This window comes from Zalophus californianus, chromosome 8, assembly GCF_009762305.2.
Source record: "Zalophus californianus isolate mZalCal1 chromosome 8, mZalCal1.pri.v2, whole genome shotgun sequence".
Classification (NCBI taxonomy): domain Eukaryota; kingdom Metazoa; phylum Chordata; class Mammalia; order Carnivora; family Otariidae; genus Zalophus; species Zalophus californianus.
Genome location: NC_045602.1, coordinates 66,216,528 through 66,237,022, shown reverse-complemented (window position 1 = coordinate 66,237,022; position 20,495 = coordinate 66,216,528). Strand labels below are relative to the sequence as shown.

Here is a 20,495-nt window from a genome sequence, read left to right as displayed (position 1 = left end):
AATTTAGACTGTTTCAGGGCTACATACTTTGTATACTAGTTATTTCCATCACATAAGGATTGGTTTCAAAATTAAAGTTCACTGAAGAGATTTATTTTTTTAAGTCACTTTCTTAAAAAGCAAAAGTGGTATGTCAGTTTTGAACTTATTACTGGTCAATTCAAAATATGCTATCACAATCTCACTAATGTTCACATACTCTTACACTGAATATTTTTCTTGACATGTTCATTTCAAAACCTGTTTATCAACCAAAAGTATAACTGGTCAATAAAAATCATAACTAATTTATAAAGCACAGGAAATAAACTGCATGTTAAAATCATAGAGAATTTCTGCTATGAGAATAATTCTATCAGATTAACCTAATATAAATAACTATAAAACAGGGAAAAATATATGAAGCAACTATCTTGAGACACTAGACAACAGGAAGTACAGGGTGTGATTCCTGAGAAGTGGGAAGCACACCAGATGATGCCCTGGCTTTCTGCTTGAAAGACCTTTGTCTACAGCACATGGAAAAGGAGCCCAAGAGTACTGCACTCTTGCTGAGTTGAGGAAGCAGCTGAGTTATCTGGAATTTGTGGAGCAAGGTAACATAAAAAAGAAAACATCATAGAAAAGGAGCTCCAGAAATCTGGATAGAGGGTCCTTTTAAATCTTTGGCTCAACTACGCTGCACATATATGGCACAAGACTTACAGAGGCCAAACAGAGAATCTATGATAAAGTTGTGAGCTGAACAGATATTTTGGAGGTCAGACTGTACTGTAAGACCTGACCAGAAGTTTTTGATAAACCAGAGTGGAGAGGTCTTGCTGAACACAAGTATAAAAATGAGACCCCAGAAAAGGCACACCTTAAGAGGAAGACTACTTTAACCCTAAACTAAAGGTTACCTAGTCTAGGTTTCTTGGTCTAGACTTGGACCAAAAGTCAGCAAAATATCGCTCATGGGCCAAAGTTATATTGGAAAACAGCCAAGTCCATTTGTGTGATGTATTGTCTATGACTACTTTGGCATTATAAGGGTAAACTTGAGTAGTTACAAAAGAACCTGTACAACCCACACGCCTAAATAAAATATTTACTCTTTTACTCTTAAAAAAAAAAAAAAGAAAAGAAAAGCCAACACCTGCCCTAGACCCTACCTTTAAAATCAAGACTTGAAAAGATCAAGATGATTTGCCAGCAAATTAAGTGACTTACAGAACAATACTAACAACACATCCATGACAACCAGTATAGAGTATTACTGGACATGAAAAGACTGATAAACTAAGACTTCTTCAAAATTAGAAAATCATACTCATCAAAAGAAACTATCAATAAAATTAACAGGCAAGATACAGATTAGAATATATTCACAATGTATATATCTGACAAAAGACTTTTATTCAGAATATATAAAGAACTCCCTACAATCAGTAAGAAAAAGACATACAAGGCAATATAACAACAGGCAAATTACTTGGACACTTCACAAAAGTAAACATACAGGTAGCCAACAGACATGTAAAAGCCCTCTAATTCATTAATGATTAGGGAGATCTAAATTAACACCGCAATGAGAAACAATTACACATCCACTAAAATGGCTAAAATGAAAAAGACTGGTATCAAACGTTGGTGAGAATGTGAAGCCACCACAACTGTCCTATACTGCTGATGGAAGTAAACCACTTTGGAGAACAGTTTGGCAATTTCTTATAAAGTTAAATATATACTTAGCCCATGACTCAGCAATTCTACTCAGTTACTCTCACTCAATTCTACTCTCTTTACCAAGAGAAATGAAAACGTATGTCCACAAAAGGCCTATGCAAGAATGTTCATAGCATTCTTTTGTTCATAATAGCCAGAAGCTATAAATAATCACATCCATCAACAAGTGAATGGCTAATTAAACTGTGGTATATTCTTATCGTGAAATACTACTTAGCAGTAAAAAGGAACAAATTGCTGATACCCGTGACATCAATGATAAATCTGAATGCAAATAATCAGACACAAGAGTACATACTGTATGATTCCATTCACATGGTACTATATAATAGGCAAAACTAATCTGTGGTGAAAGAAATCAGAACAGTGCCGCTGGGGACTGGGGGATTGCAGGAAGGACAGAACAAGAATTGAATTTAATGACTGCTAAGGGCCCAAGGGATCTTTCTGGGGTGATGTAAATGTTCTCTACCTTGACAGTGCTGTGGGTTAATAAGTGGATGCACCTGTCAACACATAAAACTTATAACTTAAGCTCTATGCATTTTATTGTATGTAAATTATATCTTAATACAAACATTAAAACAAAAAATGTGTATGAGCATTCTTCAACAAATAAATTGCAGAGAGATAATGCAAGCAAACAAGTAGTCAGTGAGACTTATAAAACAAATCAATCCATTGTAATATGTAGACCTTTGATTTCTAATTTTTTAAAAAAACTCTGAAAAAAAAAAGACCATTTATGACATATACACACTAGGTGGATATTTGATGACATTAATTTTTGTTAAACATGTTGGGAAACCATTTGATTATTGAGTGTTACAGTTATGTTTGGCAAAAAAAGGAGTAGTTACAGTAGTTACAGAGGGTGTAGGATTGGCAGAATTGACCACGGGTTGATGGCTATTGAGACTCAGTGACAGCTAAGTCAAGTTTCATTCACTATTGTCTTTGTTTCAAATTTTCCATAACAAAAAGTATAAATAATTTTTTGAATCCCTCCAAAAAAAGAGATAAGGCAATGTAAACATACTAAAATTCTATCATATATAAGCTATTTTAACCAGTTTTACCCACAACTCTTAGGAGACATTAAAATATGTATGTTTGATTCCATCAATGCTAAACTTAACTATAGCTCCTGATGAACATGTTCCATTAACAAAATTTTAGTAAGAAGGTCAAAAGAAAGCTTGGTAGAATAAAGGGCGCCCAGATGGCTCAGTCAGTTAAGCATTCCACCCTTGATTTCAGCTCAGGTCATGATCTCAGCGTTGCTTGATTGAGCCCTGCCTTGGGCTCTATGCTCATCAGCAAGTCTGCTTGAAATTCCTCTCCCTCTGCCCCTCCCCCCAAGCGCATGCACGCACTCTCTCTCAAAAAAAAAAAAAGAAAAGAAAGTTTAGGGGAATAAGAATGGGTAAGTGAGGAAGTATGATGGTAGGTGTAGGTGGTAGTTTTTCAGTCCTTGTTCAAAAGTGATGTCATATAGTCCTGATCCTTATAGCAGGTCTGTGTTAGTGATATAGATGGCCTATAACACATTACATAATCAAACACTTACTTGGTCTTCTAAGTTCTGATTTCCCTAAATTACCTTATTCAAGCAAAAGCACCTAAGTTTTTATCAAGTTGTTTTGTATAAAAATTGAAATATCAGAACTTGATAGATTTAATATTAAACCTTTCTATAATTTAATAATAATGTTGATTAGTTGAGACTGAGAAGTTTTAAAGGCTATTTATGAAAGGGATTTACATGGTTTAAGCATATTTAATAATTTCCTTAAAACAAAGAAAAAAATTTTTTTAAGGAAATTCCTTCTTTTTTGGCCTGGTGGTACAGTTGGTTAAGCAACTAACTCTTGGTTTCAGCTCAGGTCATTATTTCACAGTTCCTGGGAATCGACCCCTGCATGAGGCTCTATGGTCTGTGAGGAATCTGCTTAAGTTTCTCTCTCCCTCTCTCTCTCTCTCTCTCTGCCCGCCCCCCACCAACACTCTCTAAATAAATAAATAAATCTTGAAAAAAAAATGTCTTTCATGCTTTAGGTCAGGTTTACCTAAAACTGTCAAAACGCTGAGATAAATAAATTTAATAATGGCACCTTCTAATTACTCAAGTTTACAAGTCAATCTGTAAAACTGGAGACAAAATATGTGCGGGGTGACATAGAACCCAATTAAGGTATTTTTCTCTTTTCACAAAAGCTGTTGACAAGTAGGTAAGTTTATGATTGCCCCTACAGTACAATCACAAGACTCCTCTGGTTTTAAGACAGCAGAAAATTCTTTACAACAAGGGCCTTGTGTTTTTCCCGTAATCTGCTACATGTTGTTCTCGTAAATTCTCTATACTCATCTTTTTGTCCCCATATTTAGCCCTAAGCCTGGCTTAAGAAAAGGAGTATGCTAATTTTTTAACTAACACTGAATTTCTAAGGGACCACCAATATAAGCAGACAACTGCTAAATCTGTTTAAACAACAAAACTTTATAAGCCTTCTTCACCTGTTGTAACAATTCCATCAGTGGGAAGAACCAGCTATTAAAGAAATGTTTTGTTTTGTTTTGTTTCTAAAACTAGTGGGCCACTTAAGTAAAGGATTCAGAGACTGCTAAAACAATAATCCGATATTTAGTAGCTACAGCTCTAACTACAAGAGTATAGAGAATGTTTCTACCCTTCTCAAGTTTTTTTGTGTGTGTGTTTTTTTTTAGAAACGAAAAAGCAAGACAACTTCTCTTTACCAGTCTATGTACGATCAACTGAAAAGAGGTGGCCAAATATCTATATAACCCAGCATTTCAAGTGTTTCATACTAAGTAGGCCAGAATACTTAATTGCTTTTAAAAGCCTATATTTCAAATAATTATAAACTAATTTTAAAAAAAATACATGTTAATAAAAACCATGCTTAGAGAAAAAATATGTAATATCAATCCAAAAAATACAATTCTCCCCTAAATCAATGCATGAATTTAATGTAACTGCACTATAATTCAAACAGAGGGAGAGGGGATTAAATAAACAATTTTAAAGATCAGACAGAAAACTATACATGCACAGATAGCCAGAAAAAAAATAATTCTGGAAAAGCCCTATCAGCTAGTATTTCATTTGAAAGTTATAGCAATTAAAACAGTTTGGTACCTATACATGAAAAGACAAAGACATGGAACATAAGAGGAAATATTTCACCCATACTACAAGAATATGACAAAAGTGGCACTTTAAATAGTAAAAATGTAGAATTCAATACAAAGTGTTCGGGAAAATGAGAAATCATGTTGAATAATAAAATTATATCACTACTTCACTCCCTAGAATAAAATAAACTGCAGAGAATGAAAGAATTAAATGTTAAAATGAAATCATAAAAATCATAAAAGTACTAAAGGAAACATGGGAGCAATTTTTACAATCTTAGAGAAGGTCTAAGAATTACACAAAACTCAATGACTTGTATGACTCAAAGGCATAAAAGAAAATGAATCTGACTACATAAAATTTCTGCACAAAAAAATACACCAAAGGTCAAAATACAAATAACAAATCATGAAAAAAGTTTTCAGGACACAACAAAAGGCTCATTTCCTTACACTAGATCAAGCGTTCCTACATCTGTAAGAGCAAAAACCCAAAGGAAGAGGAGGCAAAAGCTATGATCAGAAAGAATTTATTGGCACCTAAGCCAAAAAAAAAAAAAAAAAAAACCTCTGAGATGTAAATTTTTAAAAAAGGAAATTTCCTAAGCCATTTACTAGTCTTACCAATACACTGTATTGGTAAAGGCATAAGGAAAAAGGTACTTTTAACACAGTATTGGCGGGACAGAGGTTGTAATAACTCTTTGTAATACAATTTGGCATTATCTATCAAAGTTTTAAACGCACATACCCTTTGGACCAGTAACTCTACTTGCATGAATTTATCCCACAACACATATAACAACATGTATTCCCAAAGCAGTATATACAAGTGTTAACAGCAACATTATTTATAACAGAAGTTGAGAAACAACCTAATTAACCATCCATAAGAGATTCATCAATAAAATGATACATCCATATCCTTGTACATGTAAATAAATGCTTTCATTAAGAATTCATGAGAGAAAATATTGTAATTCTAGGACTACAGAGAATTTGAAGATCAGTTTTCATCTACAGTATCATATTCATTCAACAAATCTCTGAGTGCCTACACCACACCTAAGGCACTGTGTTCAGCAATAAAGATATGTCACATTGTCTTTTTCTTCAAGAGAAGAAAAGTAATATAACCCCTTACCCCAAGGAGCATACAGTCTGGCAGAGAACAGAAATGAGTAAACATACCTTTACCATATATGGTATGATATATACAATGAGGTAAGAATAGAATGTTATGAGAATACATGAGCAAAGCAACTTAAAAATAATCACCATTCCAAAAACAAAATGAAGAGCTTAAATGTAAAATTATTAACTCTCCTTTAGAGTTGAAAAGAATCATTAGCCAACGGTCTGAGAAGACCTTAGCATCCGTGAAGCTGGGTCCCACCATTCTGCATGTCTATGTCCTATAGGAGCCAGGCACAAAAGTCACATTCACCCTTTTAAAAACACTGATGATTTATGGTCTGCTCTTACAGTTTCCATTCCTGATGCTGTCACCCCCAGAGGGACCTTCTAGGGTCTATATTTAGAAAAGGAACAAAAAGTCTCAAAGAATGTACTGTAAGACTAATATATCTATGACATTACTTCTACTTAATCAGAAGTTTCAGGAAAGAATCAAGAAATATCACCCAATGAGTAGGAACTTTTTCCTGGGCTAGCAAAGTACCTTTAAATTTGTGCCATTTAATTTAGGGTCTTGCATCAGTAGTGTTTCAAATAAATTTCTTTTAGGTAGATTATGAACTAACTACACATAAAACAGAGCCAATTATTAGACAATAGGTAATATGCTCCTTTTTAGAAATGTTTTTTTATAAAGATAGCAAATCTTGGGACACCTGGGTGGCTCAGTTGGTTCAGAGTCTGCCTTTGGCTCAGGTCATAATCCCAGGGTCCTGGGATTGAGTCCTGCCTTGGGCTCCTTGCTCAGCAGGGAGCCTGCTTCTCCCTCTGCTTGCCATTTCCACTGCTTGTGCTCTCTGATAAATAAATAAAATCTTAAAAAAAAAAAAAAAGGATAGCAAATATTCCAAGTTTACAGGGATATAGTGCTAAAATAGCATGTTTTTAAATACTATTCCTTGTAATGAGGTATTTATCAGAGGTTCAATATATACTCATCACTTAATTTTAAAAAGGTTTGAGGGGAGCTTGCTAGTTACGAAAAAGGACTATAAATTTGACACAGAGCATGCTAGGAACCAATCTAAAATGTAACTCAACTTATCCATAAGGAGCATACCAGTTCCCAACTTTTATTCCCAGTCAGAAATTAGAAATGGCTTAACAAAAGAAACTATTCAGTATCTGTAAATTCATCAGTTTTCCTTTTTACCATTTTCAAAGGAGGATAGGGAATGAATGGATAGGGCATGATAGCTCCTGTAGAAGCAACGGCGTCCTGGTAGTGTCACATCACTGTTTACTTGAATTTTATATTAAAGAATTGGAACTTAAGATTTTAAACTATACATCACTCAAAATCTTTTAACATTTCTACTATTTGCTCTTATGCCACTGTATCTAATCATATAATTAATGACTTTATAAAAAGACTAATAATTTTTAATCCCAAGCCATAAACTGTATTTATGAGCAGTATTCAATTCTATGCAAATTTCTACTGCAAGTAACAAATTTGGACAGTTCTGAGATTGATTTAGTAAGCACCAACATTCTTTGTATTTACATCCTTTGTCTCCAAGTCCTATCAATTCTTCTTTCATAAAAACTTTTTTAACCTAACTATAAAAATAAGAGATTTGCAGCCAAAAAACCATGCTTCCTATAGTTTCTTATATTCCTCCCTTCTATTCCGTTTTCATTGACTGAAGTAGTAGGGAACTAGTTCAGGCTCTACTCACCTCTTTCAGAACAACTGCAAAAGCATTCTAAATAGTGCCCCTGTTCTTCTTTCCAACCTACCTTTAGTACTGTCACCAATTCATTTTTTTCCTAACACTGCTTTCATGATGTCATGCCTCAGTTCAATAATCTCCAATGGCCTCCCATGGCATAAAGCAGTGATGGGAATTGGAGTTTATTCATATTTTTTACTCTTTCAGGACAAGGGTAAAAAATAATGAAAGAACTTTACATTTTGGAAACAACAAAAACATTTTTGTTTCATAATAGAAATTACCAAAAGCAAGAGCAACTGCGGATGGTAGAGCATGGATAAAAACAGGATGCGAAAACCCTAGTAGCTTAATTTATTATTCAATATGCCTCAGAATCCAGATCTACCACATTTTTTTTTTAAAGATTTTATTTATTCATTTGAGACACAGAGAGAGACGGAGCATGAGCAGGGGGAGAGGCAGAGGGAGAGAGAGAAGCAGACTCCCCACTGAGCCAGGAGCCCAATATGGGGCTCCATCCCAGGACCCTGGGATCGCGACCTGAGCCGGAGGCAGACACTTAACCATCTGAGCCACCCAGACGCCCCCAGATGTACCACATTTTCAGTCTTAACACTGGTTTAGCACATGCCCAGAGACCAGCTCAGTGTCATTGTTAATGATGTTTACATTTCCTCTCAACACAATTTCTATCCAGCATTTCCCTCATGTATCCTCAAAGCCCTTTAACCAACCACCTTCTCAAAGTGAAGCCAAATGTTTTCCGTGAAAAATGGTCATCAAGTGAGAGGCTTCCACCTCACTTCATTACTGCATTACAATGGGGATGCTCCAAGCACAACAGTAAACAACAAAATTACTACTTTCCTAGTGATGGGAATCGGAGTTTATTCAGAAATAATGTAAACAATGTTAAATGCACAAGTGTCAGGAGTCCGCCCAACTCAGTAAATATAACCCTCTTCCCATCAGGTTGCTCTGTTTTTAACCATGCCCTGCACATTTCTCACCTTGTCTTTACTCACATCAGTCTTCGCAGTTCCTCTAAATCTTCAAAACTGTATTTTTGCTCCAAAAGCACAATTATTAAGGAGCATATTTCTAAAATAAAGAATATCTTTTATTTTAAAAAGCCAAACTTTTTACCATGGCCTGTTAGAGACCCCAAATAATCTAAGTTTAGCCCACCTCCCCAGCCTCACCTGACACCAGTCTCCCAAGTTTTTCTCATTAGTCTTCTTACTAGACTTTCAAACACACAAAGCTAATTCCTGCCTCAAGGCTTTTGTCTCCCTATGGCTTGTTTGGAAATTTTTATCTGCAGCTCAAATCTCACCTCCTCACAAAGGCATTTCTCAATGCCACCTTACTTAAAACAAGCCCCCCCCCCACACCCCAATCATTTTCCATACCATCATCCTGTTTATTTTCCTCATAACACCACTATTCTGAGTTCCTTACTTATGTGATTATCGTACACCCCTAATGGGGAGCACGGGTGTCCTGCTTATTTGCTATACCTTCACAGCCTAGAATAGAACCTGTCTCTTTGTAGGTAATCAATTATCCGTTGAATGAACGAACTGTGAAGAACCTGAGACTCACAGAAATGGTTTAACTATCCATGACCATAATCGTGATATACAGTGGTTTCCTAAAGGAACTAAAGTTTCCAAATAGCTATCATCAATACAGAATTAGGCAACTATATAAAGATAAGAGTCCCTGGGTAGGCAATATTCTGTCCTTTGTTTTCTAAACCTAGTATTCCAAAAGTCAAAATTCTACGAGAATGCTGTGCTCTCCTGAATCCCTAATGTTCAAAGATCAGAACTCTTCTCTTTGTTCCCATACTGGAATACAATATGACAAATTAGTATGCCTTTGTTAATCATTAGATTTCCCATTTGCAAATTTATTACTCTTTATTCTTCTACCTCACCTTAGTGTCTCATAAACGTGTTTTTTAATTCAGAAAAAGGAAAGATTGAGTTACTCCTCATCTCCTAATATCTTTAGTGTAATGATTAATGTTTTGAGTAATGCTTTGGGGTATGTCATTATCAAAATGTTATTCAGAAACATCACAATTGGCTTATTTCCCCGTTGGGAGGAATGAACTGAAAGATATATATGTTTTCTGTGATCTCAGATTGATTTTCTTCTTCTAGAAAATGAACCATTTCTAAAATCCTACAAGGCAAGATTTCTCAGCAGGCAGTTATACTACCAGACTCTGGCCCTTTTATACATAAAGAAAAGTCCTACTGCTTGCTGGTGGGACATTTTCTGTCCCCAAAGTAACAAGATACATGCTAGTAAGTTAATAACTTGTCTAGTAAGATTCTCCATCTCCAACAAACTTGATTTTTTTTTCCTCTTCCAAAACAAACAATTTCCCAAAATGAAAAGGGTAATAAGACAATGTTCCTTTAAATACATATATATAAAATCAGGTACTAAAGTGAATGAAAAGATTTGGAAACTGTTTATAGACTATGCGGATTTGTCCCTGTCGACCTAAAAGAAATAACTTCTAAGAAATATATTTCTAATCACTACATGAAAATATCTTTCTCAAAACATTTCATTTAGTGGCAAGTCTGCCACAAATTCAATTGGCCTATTCGCAGTAAAAACCCCACAGGTTTCCCTTCTTTAAGAATGTCAACCATTTTGCCTTTTTTCCTCTCCGATTCAATTATAACCCATCAAGAGCCTAAACCACACTAACAGCAATTCCTCTCATTCAGCACTGAGACCCTGGTAGAACTGCGCTCCCTCGGACCATAAATGCTCAGATCCCACTTCCCTGGCTCGGTTTAGCTGGGGAGTCGCCACATCACAACCCGGATAAACTGGGCGGTGGCAGGACTTTGCCAGAACTCTCTCCTTCCCAATTCTCCACGCGCCACACCACTGGAGGCGCTCTCCCTTCACTGCAGTCGGGTCAGTGTGGATGTTTTCCACTGAGCCAGCTCCCCACCAGCGCCGAGTCGAGAGGGAGGGGAATGAGGCGCTGAGGAGCCACCCAAGCCTGAGAGAGGATGAGGAGGGGGCCAGGGCTCAATGCTGGCAAACAGACTAGCGGCAAAACTGCGCCTTTCCCCTAGGAGCAACGCAGACCGGTAGACAAAAGATTAAGGGCGCCAAGGCCTTTCCATCCTCACTCGGGAGCCTAGCCAGCCCAATGTATCCACGACCCTAGTTCCTAGATACAGATCCAGCTATTAGGGGTGGGTGCCTAACTTCCGGGATGCGGAAGAACAGGGACCAGAGGCAAGAAGCCGAGAGCAGGCGGGGTGCACGTGTTCCCCCATACCGAGACAGACAATAAAGAACAAGCCCGGGTTTCCTCGGCCGCCCCACCCTGCTCCTGACGGCTCCTACCAGGGGGGGCGCCTTCGCCCGGAGGTCCACGGACAAAGCCCCTCGGGGCGGAGAGGAGGGCTCCGCCCGAGGCATTTGGGGGTGCACACAAAAGACCGAGGGGAGCGAGGGGCTGCGCGAGGCGGGAGGGCACGGCACTCACCCACTGAGCCTGAAGAGCCTCTGCGCTTGGGCGCGGCCGGGGTGGAGGGGGGCGCGGCGGGGGCCGGGGCGGGTGGGGTCCACGCGGGCTCGGCCTGGGGGCTCACGCTGGCCGGGGGAGGAGGGGGAGGCCGGGCCGGAGGCTCATCGTCCTCGGGGAGCTTGGAGGGCGAGGCTGCGGCAGCGGAGGGCAGGGATGGCGCGGGCACCGCGGGTGACGCGGGGCTCGCGTCCCAAGACTGCGGCCGCTCCGGGGCGGCGGGGGGCGCGGCCGGCAGTGGTCCCCGGGGCGCCGGGGGCACGAAGTCACTGCCGAAGTCCAGCAGAGGCGCGCCAGCGACGGGGGCGGTGGGCACCGGGGCTGCAGGCAGCCCCGTGGCGGGCTTCCTCTCCAGCACCTCCAGCTCCTCCAAGTCCTCGTCTTCCTCCTCCTCGTCTTCCTCCTCCTCGTCTTCTTCCTCGTCCTCGGGCTCCCTCACGAACTGGTACTTGAACGGGGGCTGGGGCCCGGGCGGGCTGTCCGAGGACGAGGAGACCAGAGGCGACTGGTCCATGTCTTCCATGGCTGGCGGGTCGGAGATGATGCTGCAGCTGTTTCCACGGGACGCTTCTCCTCAGAGACGCGGGCGGTTGTGGGGGTTGGGGAGGACTGAGAGGGGCAGGGCCGAACGAGCCCAGAGACCTGCAGTGGCGACGGCTCCCGGAACAATGAGACTGCTCCTCCTGCCTCTGCGCCCGTGATGCGCCACCCGCCCCGTCCCCAGTTGCCGCCACCGCCCAGACGAGCGAAGGAGAGAGGCCAGCGGATTCTCCGCCCAGTTTGGCGTGACTTACCCTCCCGGGCGGGGAGAGGCAGGGACTGGCGCGGGAGAAAGGAAGCCAATCGCCTACGGAACAGAGACGATGGGCAACCAGCCAGTCCAATGGAAAGAGAAAGAGAGAAAAGCGGGTGGGGCCTTTTGCACCTCCTCTCTCCTACCGGCTGGGGTGAGTTCCATGGGAGGGGTTTGGAACTGGGAGCCCCACCCTTCACCTTGGGTAGACGCGGGGTGGGTTGGGGTCTTAGCTTTGCCCAGAGGTGGGGGTCAATCTGTAGCTTCAGTACTGCGTACACTTGCGGCAGGACAGGCGGCCTGCCCCGAAGGATTGAGGATTCCTGGCCCCCATCCCCGGAAGGGCGTTATCCTGGGGGACTGGGGGTGGTAACTTTCCTCCCAGGAAAGGAAAAAACCCGGAGTGGAGAAAGGTACTATGAAGTAGGCCCTAAGGATTTAAGTATACACTAAGTATTCAAAGATTTTGAAATAAAAAAATAACCGTTTTTCTAACATAAATTACCAGACCAACTCGTCACTACTACCTTAACCACCTTAAAAGAAAAAAAAAGGGGGGGGGGTGGGCAGCTGTAAGATCGTTTTCCGTCCAAACTGCAGACCCTGGATGAGGTAGGCAAAACAGCTGGGCTTGGACAGTCTGGAGGACTGGGGCCATTGCAAAGTCGGCTCATTCAGGAGGGTTTTGGGCTCTGCCTGCTGCTGGACTCTTACATGGTAGAAAGATGAGTCACCCAAAGAGAGAGAGGAGGAAAGTGGAAACAAAACGATGCCTTGGAAGGCAAATTTGATTCCCATTACATTTCAGTCACCTTAGGCTCATGAGTCAACATTTCAGATGATTCAGGCCTTCTGGGAGTCAGGAAGGCCAGTATTCATTCGTTTGATATGCTGGAATGAGCGTGATCCCCATTCCCCTTTTCCCAAACCTGGAAAGGAAGTTTAAAGGAAAGTGGTCACAAAACAATACAAGTATCAGCAATGCAAAGGTTTAGAGAGCCCCTTTTACGTTTCTGGTGTACCTTACAAAAATATCCACTGCATTTCTATTCTGGAGGCCTTGGAGACAGGATAACCTTTCAGATTGCTCACAGTCTAGGCCTGCACTGTCTAGTATCTTAGTCACAGGCCACTTGTGGCTGTTGAGCACTTTAAGTGTGACTAGACTGAAATGAGATGTGCTGTGAGTTTAAAATGCACACTAGAGGGGGGAGCTGGGTGGTTCAGTCAGTTAAGCATCCCACTCAATTTCAGCTCAGGTCATGATATCAGGGTGGTGGGATCCAGGCCTGGGTCAGGCTCCTCGTTCAGTAGGGAGTCTGCTGGAGATTCTCTCTTACCCTCTCCCTCCATCCTTCCCCCCAAAAATAAATAAATCTTAAAAAAAAAAATGCACACTAGGTTTTGAGTGTTAGTACAAAAAAACTAAAACATCTCAATTTTTATATGGTTATATTTTGTAACTGGTATTGTCAAAAATTGGAATAAGTATAAAATACTAAATTATTTTCACTTGGTTTTCTTTATTTTTTAAATGCAGCTTCTAGAATATTTTAAATACACATATGATCACATTATATTTCTATTGGACACTGCTGGTCTAAATGATTAAGAAATTTTGATTGCCATGGGGAATCATTGGTTATTTAAGCAAATTCTTAGCTCAAACTAATTAATATTACTCTAGGCTTAATTTAGGTATTAAAAAGGGAAGGTGGTTGGGGAAGGAAGGAGGAGAGATGAATAGGTGGAACAAGGAGAAAAGGAGATTTTTAGGGCAGCAAAACTATTCTGTATGATACTATAATGGGGGATACATGACATTATGCATTTGGCAAAACCCACAGAACTATACATCACAAAGAATGAACCCTGATGTAAACTGTGGACATTAGTTAATAATATATCAATACTGGTTCATCACTTACAGCAAATGTACACCAAGGCAAAATGTTAGTAATAGGGGAAACTGGTTGGAGAGGAGGCATGGGAGTGTATGAGAACTCTCTGTACTTTCTGTTCAGTTTTTCTGTAAATCTAAAACTGCTCTAAGAAATAAATTTTATTAATTCTTAGAAAAGGGAAAGGTAGATTTCCTGGGAATGTTACCTGACCAGGTTGATTATCAACAATACAGGGATGCCAGGGTGGCTCAGTCAGTTAAGCATCTGCCTTTAGTTCAGGGCATGATCCCAGGGTCCTGGAATCGAGTCCCACCTCAGGCTCCTTGCTTAGCAGGGAGCCTGCTTTTTCCTCTGCCTGCCGCTCCCCCTGCTTGTGCTCTCTCTCTCTCTGTGTCAAATAAGTAAATAAAATCTTTAAAAAAATTATCAACAATACATTCAGGACCTGGCATATCCATTCTACAAAGATGAACTGGTTTTATTTCTACAAAATGGCTGTGAGGTGCTTTGAGTTTGTTTGGTTTTATTTTGTTATGTTTGAAAAGTAGGAAGAGAAAAATAGTAATGTAGAATTTTGGGGTGGAAGTTTAATGCCAAACTAAAAATTTTAAGCAAAACAGATTCCTACAATGATAACTAAAATAGTCATGTTTCAAGTATTTGTCAAAAATTATCAAAAACATATATGATTTTCAACTGCATACACATACAAAAACATACTAGCAAAATTTTATGGTATAAACCTTTACACCATAAGTAACAATTTAGCTATCAATAGGTCAGTCTTGGGCGCCTGGGTGGCTCAGGTGGTTAAGCGACTGCCTTCGGCTCAGGTCATGATCCTGGAGTCCCGGGATTGAGTCCCACATCGGGCTCCCTGCTCAGCAGGGAGTCTGCTTCTCCCTCTGACCCTCTTCCCTCTCATGCTATCTCTCATTCTCTCTCTCTCAAATAAATAAATAAAATCTTTAAAAAAAAAAATAGGTCAGTCTTCCCCATACTGCTTTCCCACTATAATTGTTCTGACACTCCTTAATGGAATAATTTTACAGTTTTCGCATATATTATTTTTAAGTTGCTTATATGAGATCTCTGCATTCATATCTGTGTGCCTGCTATTACTAAAATAGTCTCAAGGGAATATGTTTAATTTATTAAAAGCATCATAGAAGGGGGCGCCTGGGTGGCTCAGTTAGTTAAGTGACCAACTCTTGATTTCTGCTCAGGTCATGATCTCAGGGTCATGGGATTGAGCCCCACTTCAGGCTCCGCACTCAGCACAGTCGGCTAGAGATTCTCTGCCTCTTCCTCTGCCCCTCCCCCCACTCTCTCCCGCACGTGCACACATACACACACACACACTCTCTCTTTCTCTCTCTAAAATAAATAAAATCTTTTTTAAAAAAGTATCATAAAAGGATAATTACAGAAAAGTAGTAGATTTACAACGTTTTTAACAAACAGCAATAAATACTGAGACAATAATATACGCACTCTCCTTTGAAGCAAAAGAAAAATAAAAATTTTATATTATTGAGCTCAGTGACTTCTAAAATGTCAGTATTTGACGGATGAATTAAGAGTAAAGAGTTTACCCAGTGTTCATAGAATGGTCAACAAAGCATAAGGAAAGGAGAATGTTGCTGATACACCAGAATTAAATGTAGAGTTAGTTACACATTAGTGTAACTACATGTAAATATCACTCTTACTAACAAAATTCTGATGGGCATTTGAAATGCTTAAAGGAAGAATATAAATTCTTAATCATAATAATAATAATTGAGGATTACTCAATGAATTATTTTTGAAATTACCTTACCAGAAGTAGATTAAAGTTTCCAGATACCACAAGTTAGTAATTATTCTCTTAGAACACTGCAAGAGATCCATTCAGCTTGATGGAATTATAGAATCTCAGAGTTGGAAGGGCTCTGGGACGGTGGGTTGACCAATCTCCCTCCCATTACAAGAATTCCCTACACAAGGTGTTTTTTAAGTTGGTCATCTGTGGTAGATTAAAAACAGCCACAGGCTTTTTGCAACAACTCCCATCCAGAGGTAGGGTCAATTTTCCCACCCCTTCTGAGCTGGCCTTGTGACGTCTTGACCAATAGAATGCCCTGGAAATGAGTTGCAAGCCTAAACAGCAGAGGCATTGCAGTTACCATTCTCACTCTCTTGGAACACTGAGGCTGAAGATGAGATATACATGGGGAGAGAGACCTAGCTGTCCCAATCATAGAGCTGAGGTCCCCAGAAATGTGAGACCATTTCAGATTCTTCAGCCAACCCACAGAATCATGAAAAATAATAAAGCATTGTTGTTTTACACTACTACTTTTTGGGATGGCTCATTACACAGCATAAGCTAATTTAAACATCATCTATGTTGTGCTTTATTCATTTGTATATTAAATATTTATTGGGTGTTTACTCTGTACCAAGCACTCTGGAATACAGCACTGAACAAATCAGCACAAATGTGCTTGAACATTTTCAGTAAAGGGAGACTCACTACTTAAGGAAATATCCCATTCTAGAATTCTACCTTTTTGCAGAAAGCTGAATTGATCCCTAATCCGGCATACATTGAACAGGTTAATTGTCCTTATATCATGTTTGCCCCCTGAAAGAATTAAAAGGCATAGGATGGCGATACTCTTATCTACATATTGCAGGTTGTGGACTCCAGAGTGGGTTCAGCACACAGGAGAAAGATGAGAGGTAGATTCCTGACAAATCTATTTCAAAGGCTGGGCACAATTTCTTTGTCTACTGAAAAATGACTTGCCAATATTCAAGAGCACCATTGAATTACATTCAACCTTTCTATTTAAAAAAAAACTGAAACATCATGTTGGCACTCCTAAGGGAAAAGCTAACAGCTTGCTATGTCATTGTCCCTACCATTTTGCATGAAATGTACCTTTTTGTGAAAATGCATCTCCTGGTTCTGATTAACATTTTGACTTCTACTAAGTTTATTCTGTAATAAGAATAGAAATATAAATATTATGAGATCAACAACTTCAGCCATGCTAGTTAAGCACTGAAAATTAGTGTTGGACTTAAAATCAAGTTTTTAAGTTCCAAAAAGAAATCACATAATAGGCAAGTGAAAGTCATAATTAAAATTGAACCTAGTCTTTCTCCTTTAACCTTCTTGGATCCTCTGCGTTAATACTGCTTTTCCTTAAGCTAAGTGCAATGTGAACCATTTCTCTGGTGAAGTTTATTGTGATCTAAAAGAAAAATTATTTTTGATTCAGAAGAAAATTAATTTTGATCTAGCAGCACAAATCCAAGCAGAGAAACTCCTAAACCATCTTAGACAAATAAAAATCTATCCTCATGAGAAAAAAGAACTACAGAAAGAGTTCATAAAATTATCCAAGTTATAAATAACTCGTTCCAGCATCTCATCTATTCTTCGTAATACTAAAGACTGAAGTATAATTTCTGCTGTTTTATCTTCTCTGGAAATAGAAACCAGGTGGTCACTATCTTTACAATAAACATTACTCATTTACTCAACTAAAATCTGACCTTATAGGTTCTGTTGATAAAGAATAAATAAAACAGGAGGGAAGGCAAAATGGCGGAGGAGTAGGAGACCTGGATTTCATCTGGTCTCAGGAATTCAGCTGGATAGGGATCAAACCATTCTGAGCACCTACGAACTCAACAGGAGATTGAAGAAAAGAATAGCAACAACTCTCGGAACAGAAAAGTGACCACTTTCTGGAAGGTAGGATGTGCAGAGAAGTGAATCCAAGGTGATATTTGGGAGGATAGATGGCGGGGGAGGGGGCCTCTGTTGGCTGCTTCTGGCAAGTGATAGAGCCGCGGAGCACAAAATCAGAACTTTTAGAAGCCGGCTCCGCTGAGGGACGTCGCTCCAGTGGCTAAGTGGGGGGTGGAACCCTCGCGGGACAGTGTGGTCTCAGGACCCTCGGGGTCACAGAAAGACCAGGGGTGCCTGAGTGCGCCAGAGCTCCCAGGTATCAGAGCGGGGAAGCCAGCTCCAAAGATGGAGCCAAGGAGTGGGCTCACAGCTCGGGGTTGCCATAAACCGTGATCCGAGGCACAGTCCGGCCAGTGCTCCTCCAGCAGGGACTCAACAAGCGGCAGATCCGGGGAGTCTCCCCTTCCTCCCCGAGGAGGAGCGGCGCGGGAGCGCACTGCAGGGATCTGCTGGGTTTAGAGACTCCACACGGGGTCGTGTGCCAGAGATAGAAATGCTCAGTCACAGGCCAGGTGAGTACAGAGTGTGGCTAGAGACTGGGGAGACGGGAGTGATTGACTACTTTTCTCTGGGGGCACACTAAAAAGCGCGTTCCCGAGTTCTAGCTTCCTCCGTGGCAGAGATTGGGAGGCCGCCATTTTCACTCTTGTCCTCCAAACCTGTACAGAAAGCTTGCAGGGAAAAAAAGCTCCCAATGGCAAACCCGAGCAGATTACTTAGCCCGGACCAGGCAAGGGTGGGGCAATTCTGCCTCTGGCAAAGACATTTGGGAACCACGGCAACAGGCCCCTCCCCCAGAAGATCAGCACGAACAGTCAGCCAAGACCAAGTTTACCGATCAAGGAGAATGGCAGAACTCCAGCGCTAGGGGAATACTGCACATAGAATTCATGGTTTTTTTACCATGATTCTTTAGACTTTCGAAGTTAATTTTTTTAACTGTCTTTTTTTTTTTGAATTTTCTTTTTCCCTTTTTCAACCAACATCTTATCAATCCCTTTTTTAGAAACATTTTTATTTTTCATTTTTAGAGTCATATTCTAACCCTTCATAGTAGTTACCCTTATTTTTGGCATATATATATATATATATATATAAGTTGTTCTCTCTTTAAAATTTTGAGATTCAGTTTCTTCTAACAGATCAAAATATACCCTAAATCTCTAGTATAAGGCTTTGTTCTAGTCTCCTGCCTGATCATGTTCTCTCCCTTTTTCTTCTTTTTTTTAAATCCTCTTCTTTCTTTTTTCAAACAACTTCTTCTCTTATCAATTCCTTTTATAAAATTTTTTATAATTTTCATCTTTACACTCATTGCATCCCTTCATTGTATCAACCTTTATTTTTGTACATATATAAGTTTTTCTTTCTTTAAAATTTTGGGAGGCACATTCTTCTAACAGACCAAAATACACCCAAAATCTAGTGTGTGGCACTGATCTATGCACCAGCCTAATCATATTTGATCATATTCGGTTTTTTTAGTTTTGTTCTGTTTTTATTTGTTTTTATCTTTTTCTTTCTTCTTTTTCTTTTTTCTCTTTCTTTTTCCTTTCTTTCCCTTTCTTTTCCCCGGGTTTCAGGTCTTTTCTGATTTGTTTAGAGAATATTTTCTGGGGACGTTGTTACCCTCTTAGCATTTTGTTCTCTCATTCATTTATTCTCCTCTGGACAAAATGACAAGATGGACAAAATGACCTCAACAAAAAGAACAAGAGGTAGTACCGACTGCCAGGGACCTACTCAATACAGACATTAGTATGATGTTGGACCTAGAGTTCAGAATCATGACTTTAAAGGTACTAGCTGAGCTTGAAAAAAGCATGGAAGTTATTAGAGAAACTCTTTCTGGAGAAATAAAAGAACTAAAATTTAACCAAGTCGAAATCAAAAAGGCTATTAATGAGGTGCAATCAAAAATGCGGTCACTAACCGCTAGGATAAATGAGGCAGAAGAGAGAATTAGTGATATAGAAGACCAAATGATGGAAAATAAAGAAGCTGAGAAAAAGAGAGATAAACAACTACTGGATCACAAGGGCAGAATTTGAGAGAGAGGCGATACCATAACACAAAACAACATTAGAATTATTGGGATCCCAGAAGAAGAAGAGAGAGAGAAAGAGAGAGGGGGGCAGAAGGTAGTACAGAGAACTTCCCTAATGTGGGGAAAGAAACAGGCACCAAAATCCAGGAGGCACAGAGAACCCATCTCAAAATCAATAAAAATAGGTCAACACCCCGACATCTAATAGTAAAACTTATGAGTCTCAGAGACAAGGAGAAAATCCTGAAAGCAGCTCAGGAGAAGACATATGTAACCTACAATGGTAGAAACATTAGATTGGCCACAGACCTATCCACAGAGACCTGGCAGGCCAGAAAGGACTGGCATGATATCTTCAGAGCACTAAACGAGAAAAATATGCAGCCAAGAATACTATCTCCAGCTAGGCTGTCATTGAAAATAGGAGAGATAGAAAGCTTCCAGGACAAACAAAAACTAAAGGAATTTGCAAACACGAAACCAGCCCTCCAAGAAATATTGAAAGGGGTCCTCTAAGCAAAGAGAGAGCCTAAAAGTAGCATAGACCAGAAAGGAACACAGACAATATACAGGAACAGTCACCTTACAGGCAATACAATGGCACTAAATTCATATCGTTCAATAGTTACCCTGAATGTAAATGGGCTAAATGCCCCAATCAAAAGACACAGG

The 20,495-nt window shown here is 39.8% G+C and overlaps 1 protein-coding gene across 3 annotated transcripts in view; it reads right to left on the bottom strand.

Annotated features, from left to right (window-relative positions):
- The window catches only part of RTN4 (reticulon 4), a 65,685-nt gene extending 53,590 nt beyond the window's left edge, over positions 1–12,095 (bottom strand). Inside the window, exon 1 of one of the 3 annotated variants that reach the window (XM_027623740.2) lies at positions 11,293–12,095. In XM_027623740.2, coding sequence (XP_027479541.2) covers positions 11,293–11,854 — 562 coding nt within the window. In that variant the 5' untranslated portion in view covers positions 11,855–12,095. The remainder of the gene's footprint in view (positions 1–11,292) is intronic. The other 2 variants (XM_027623741.2, XM_027623742.2) reach the window with 2 other exon arrangements.
- Between the last annotated feature and the right edge of the window lie 8,400 nt (positions 12,096–20,495).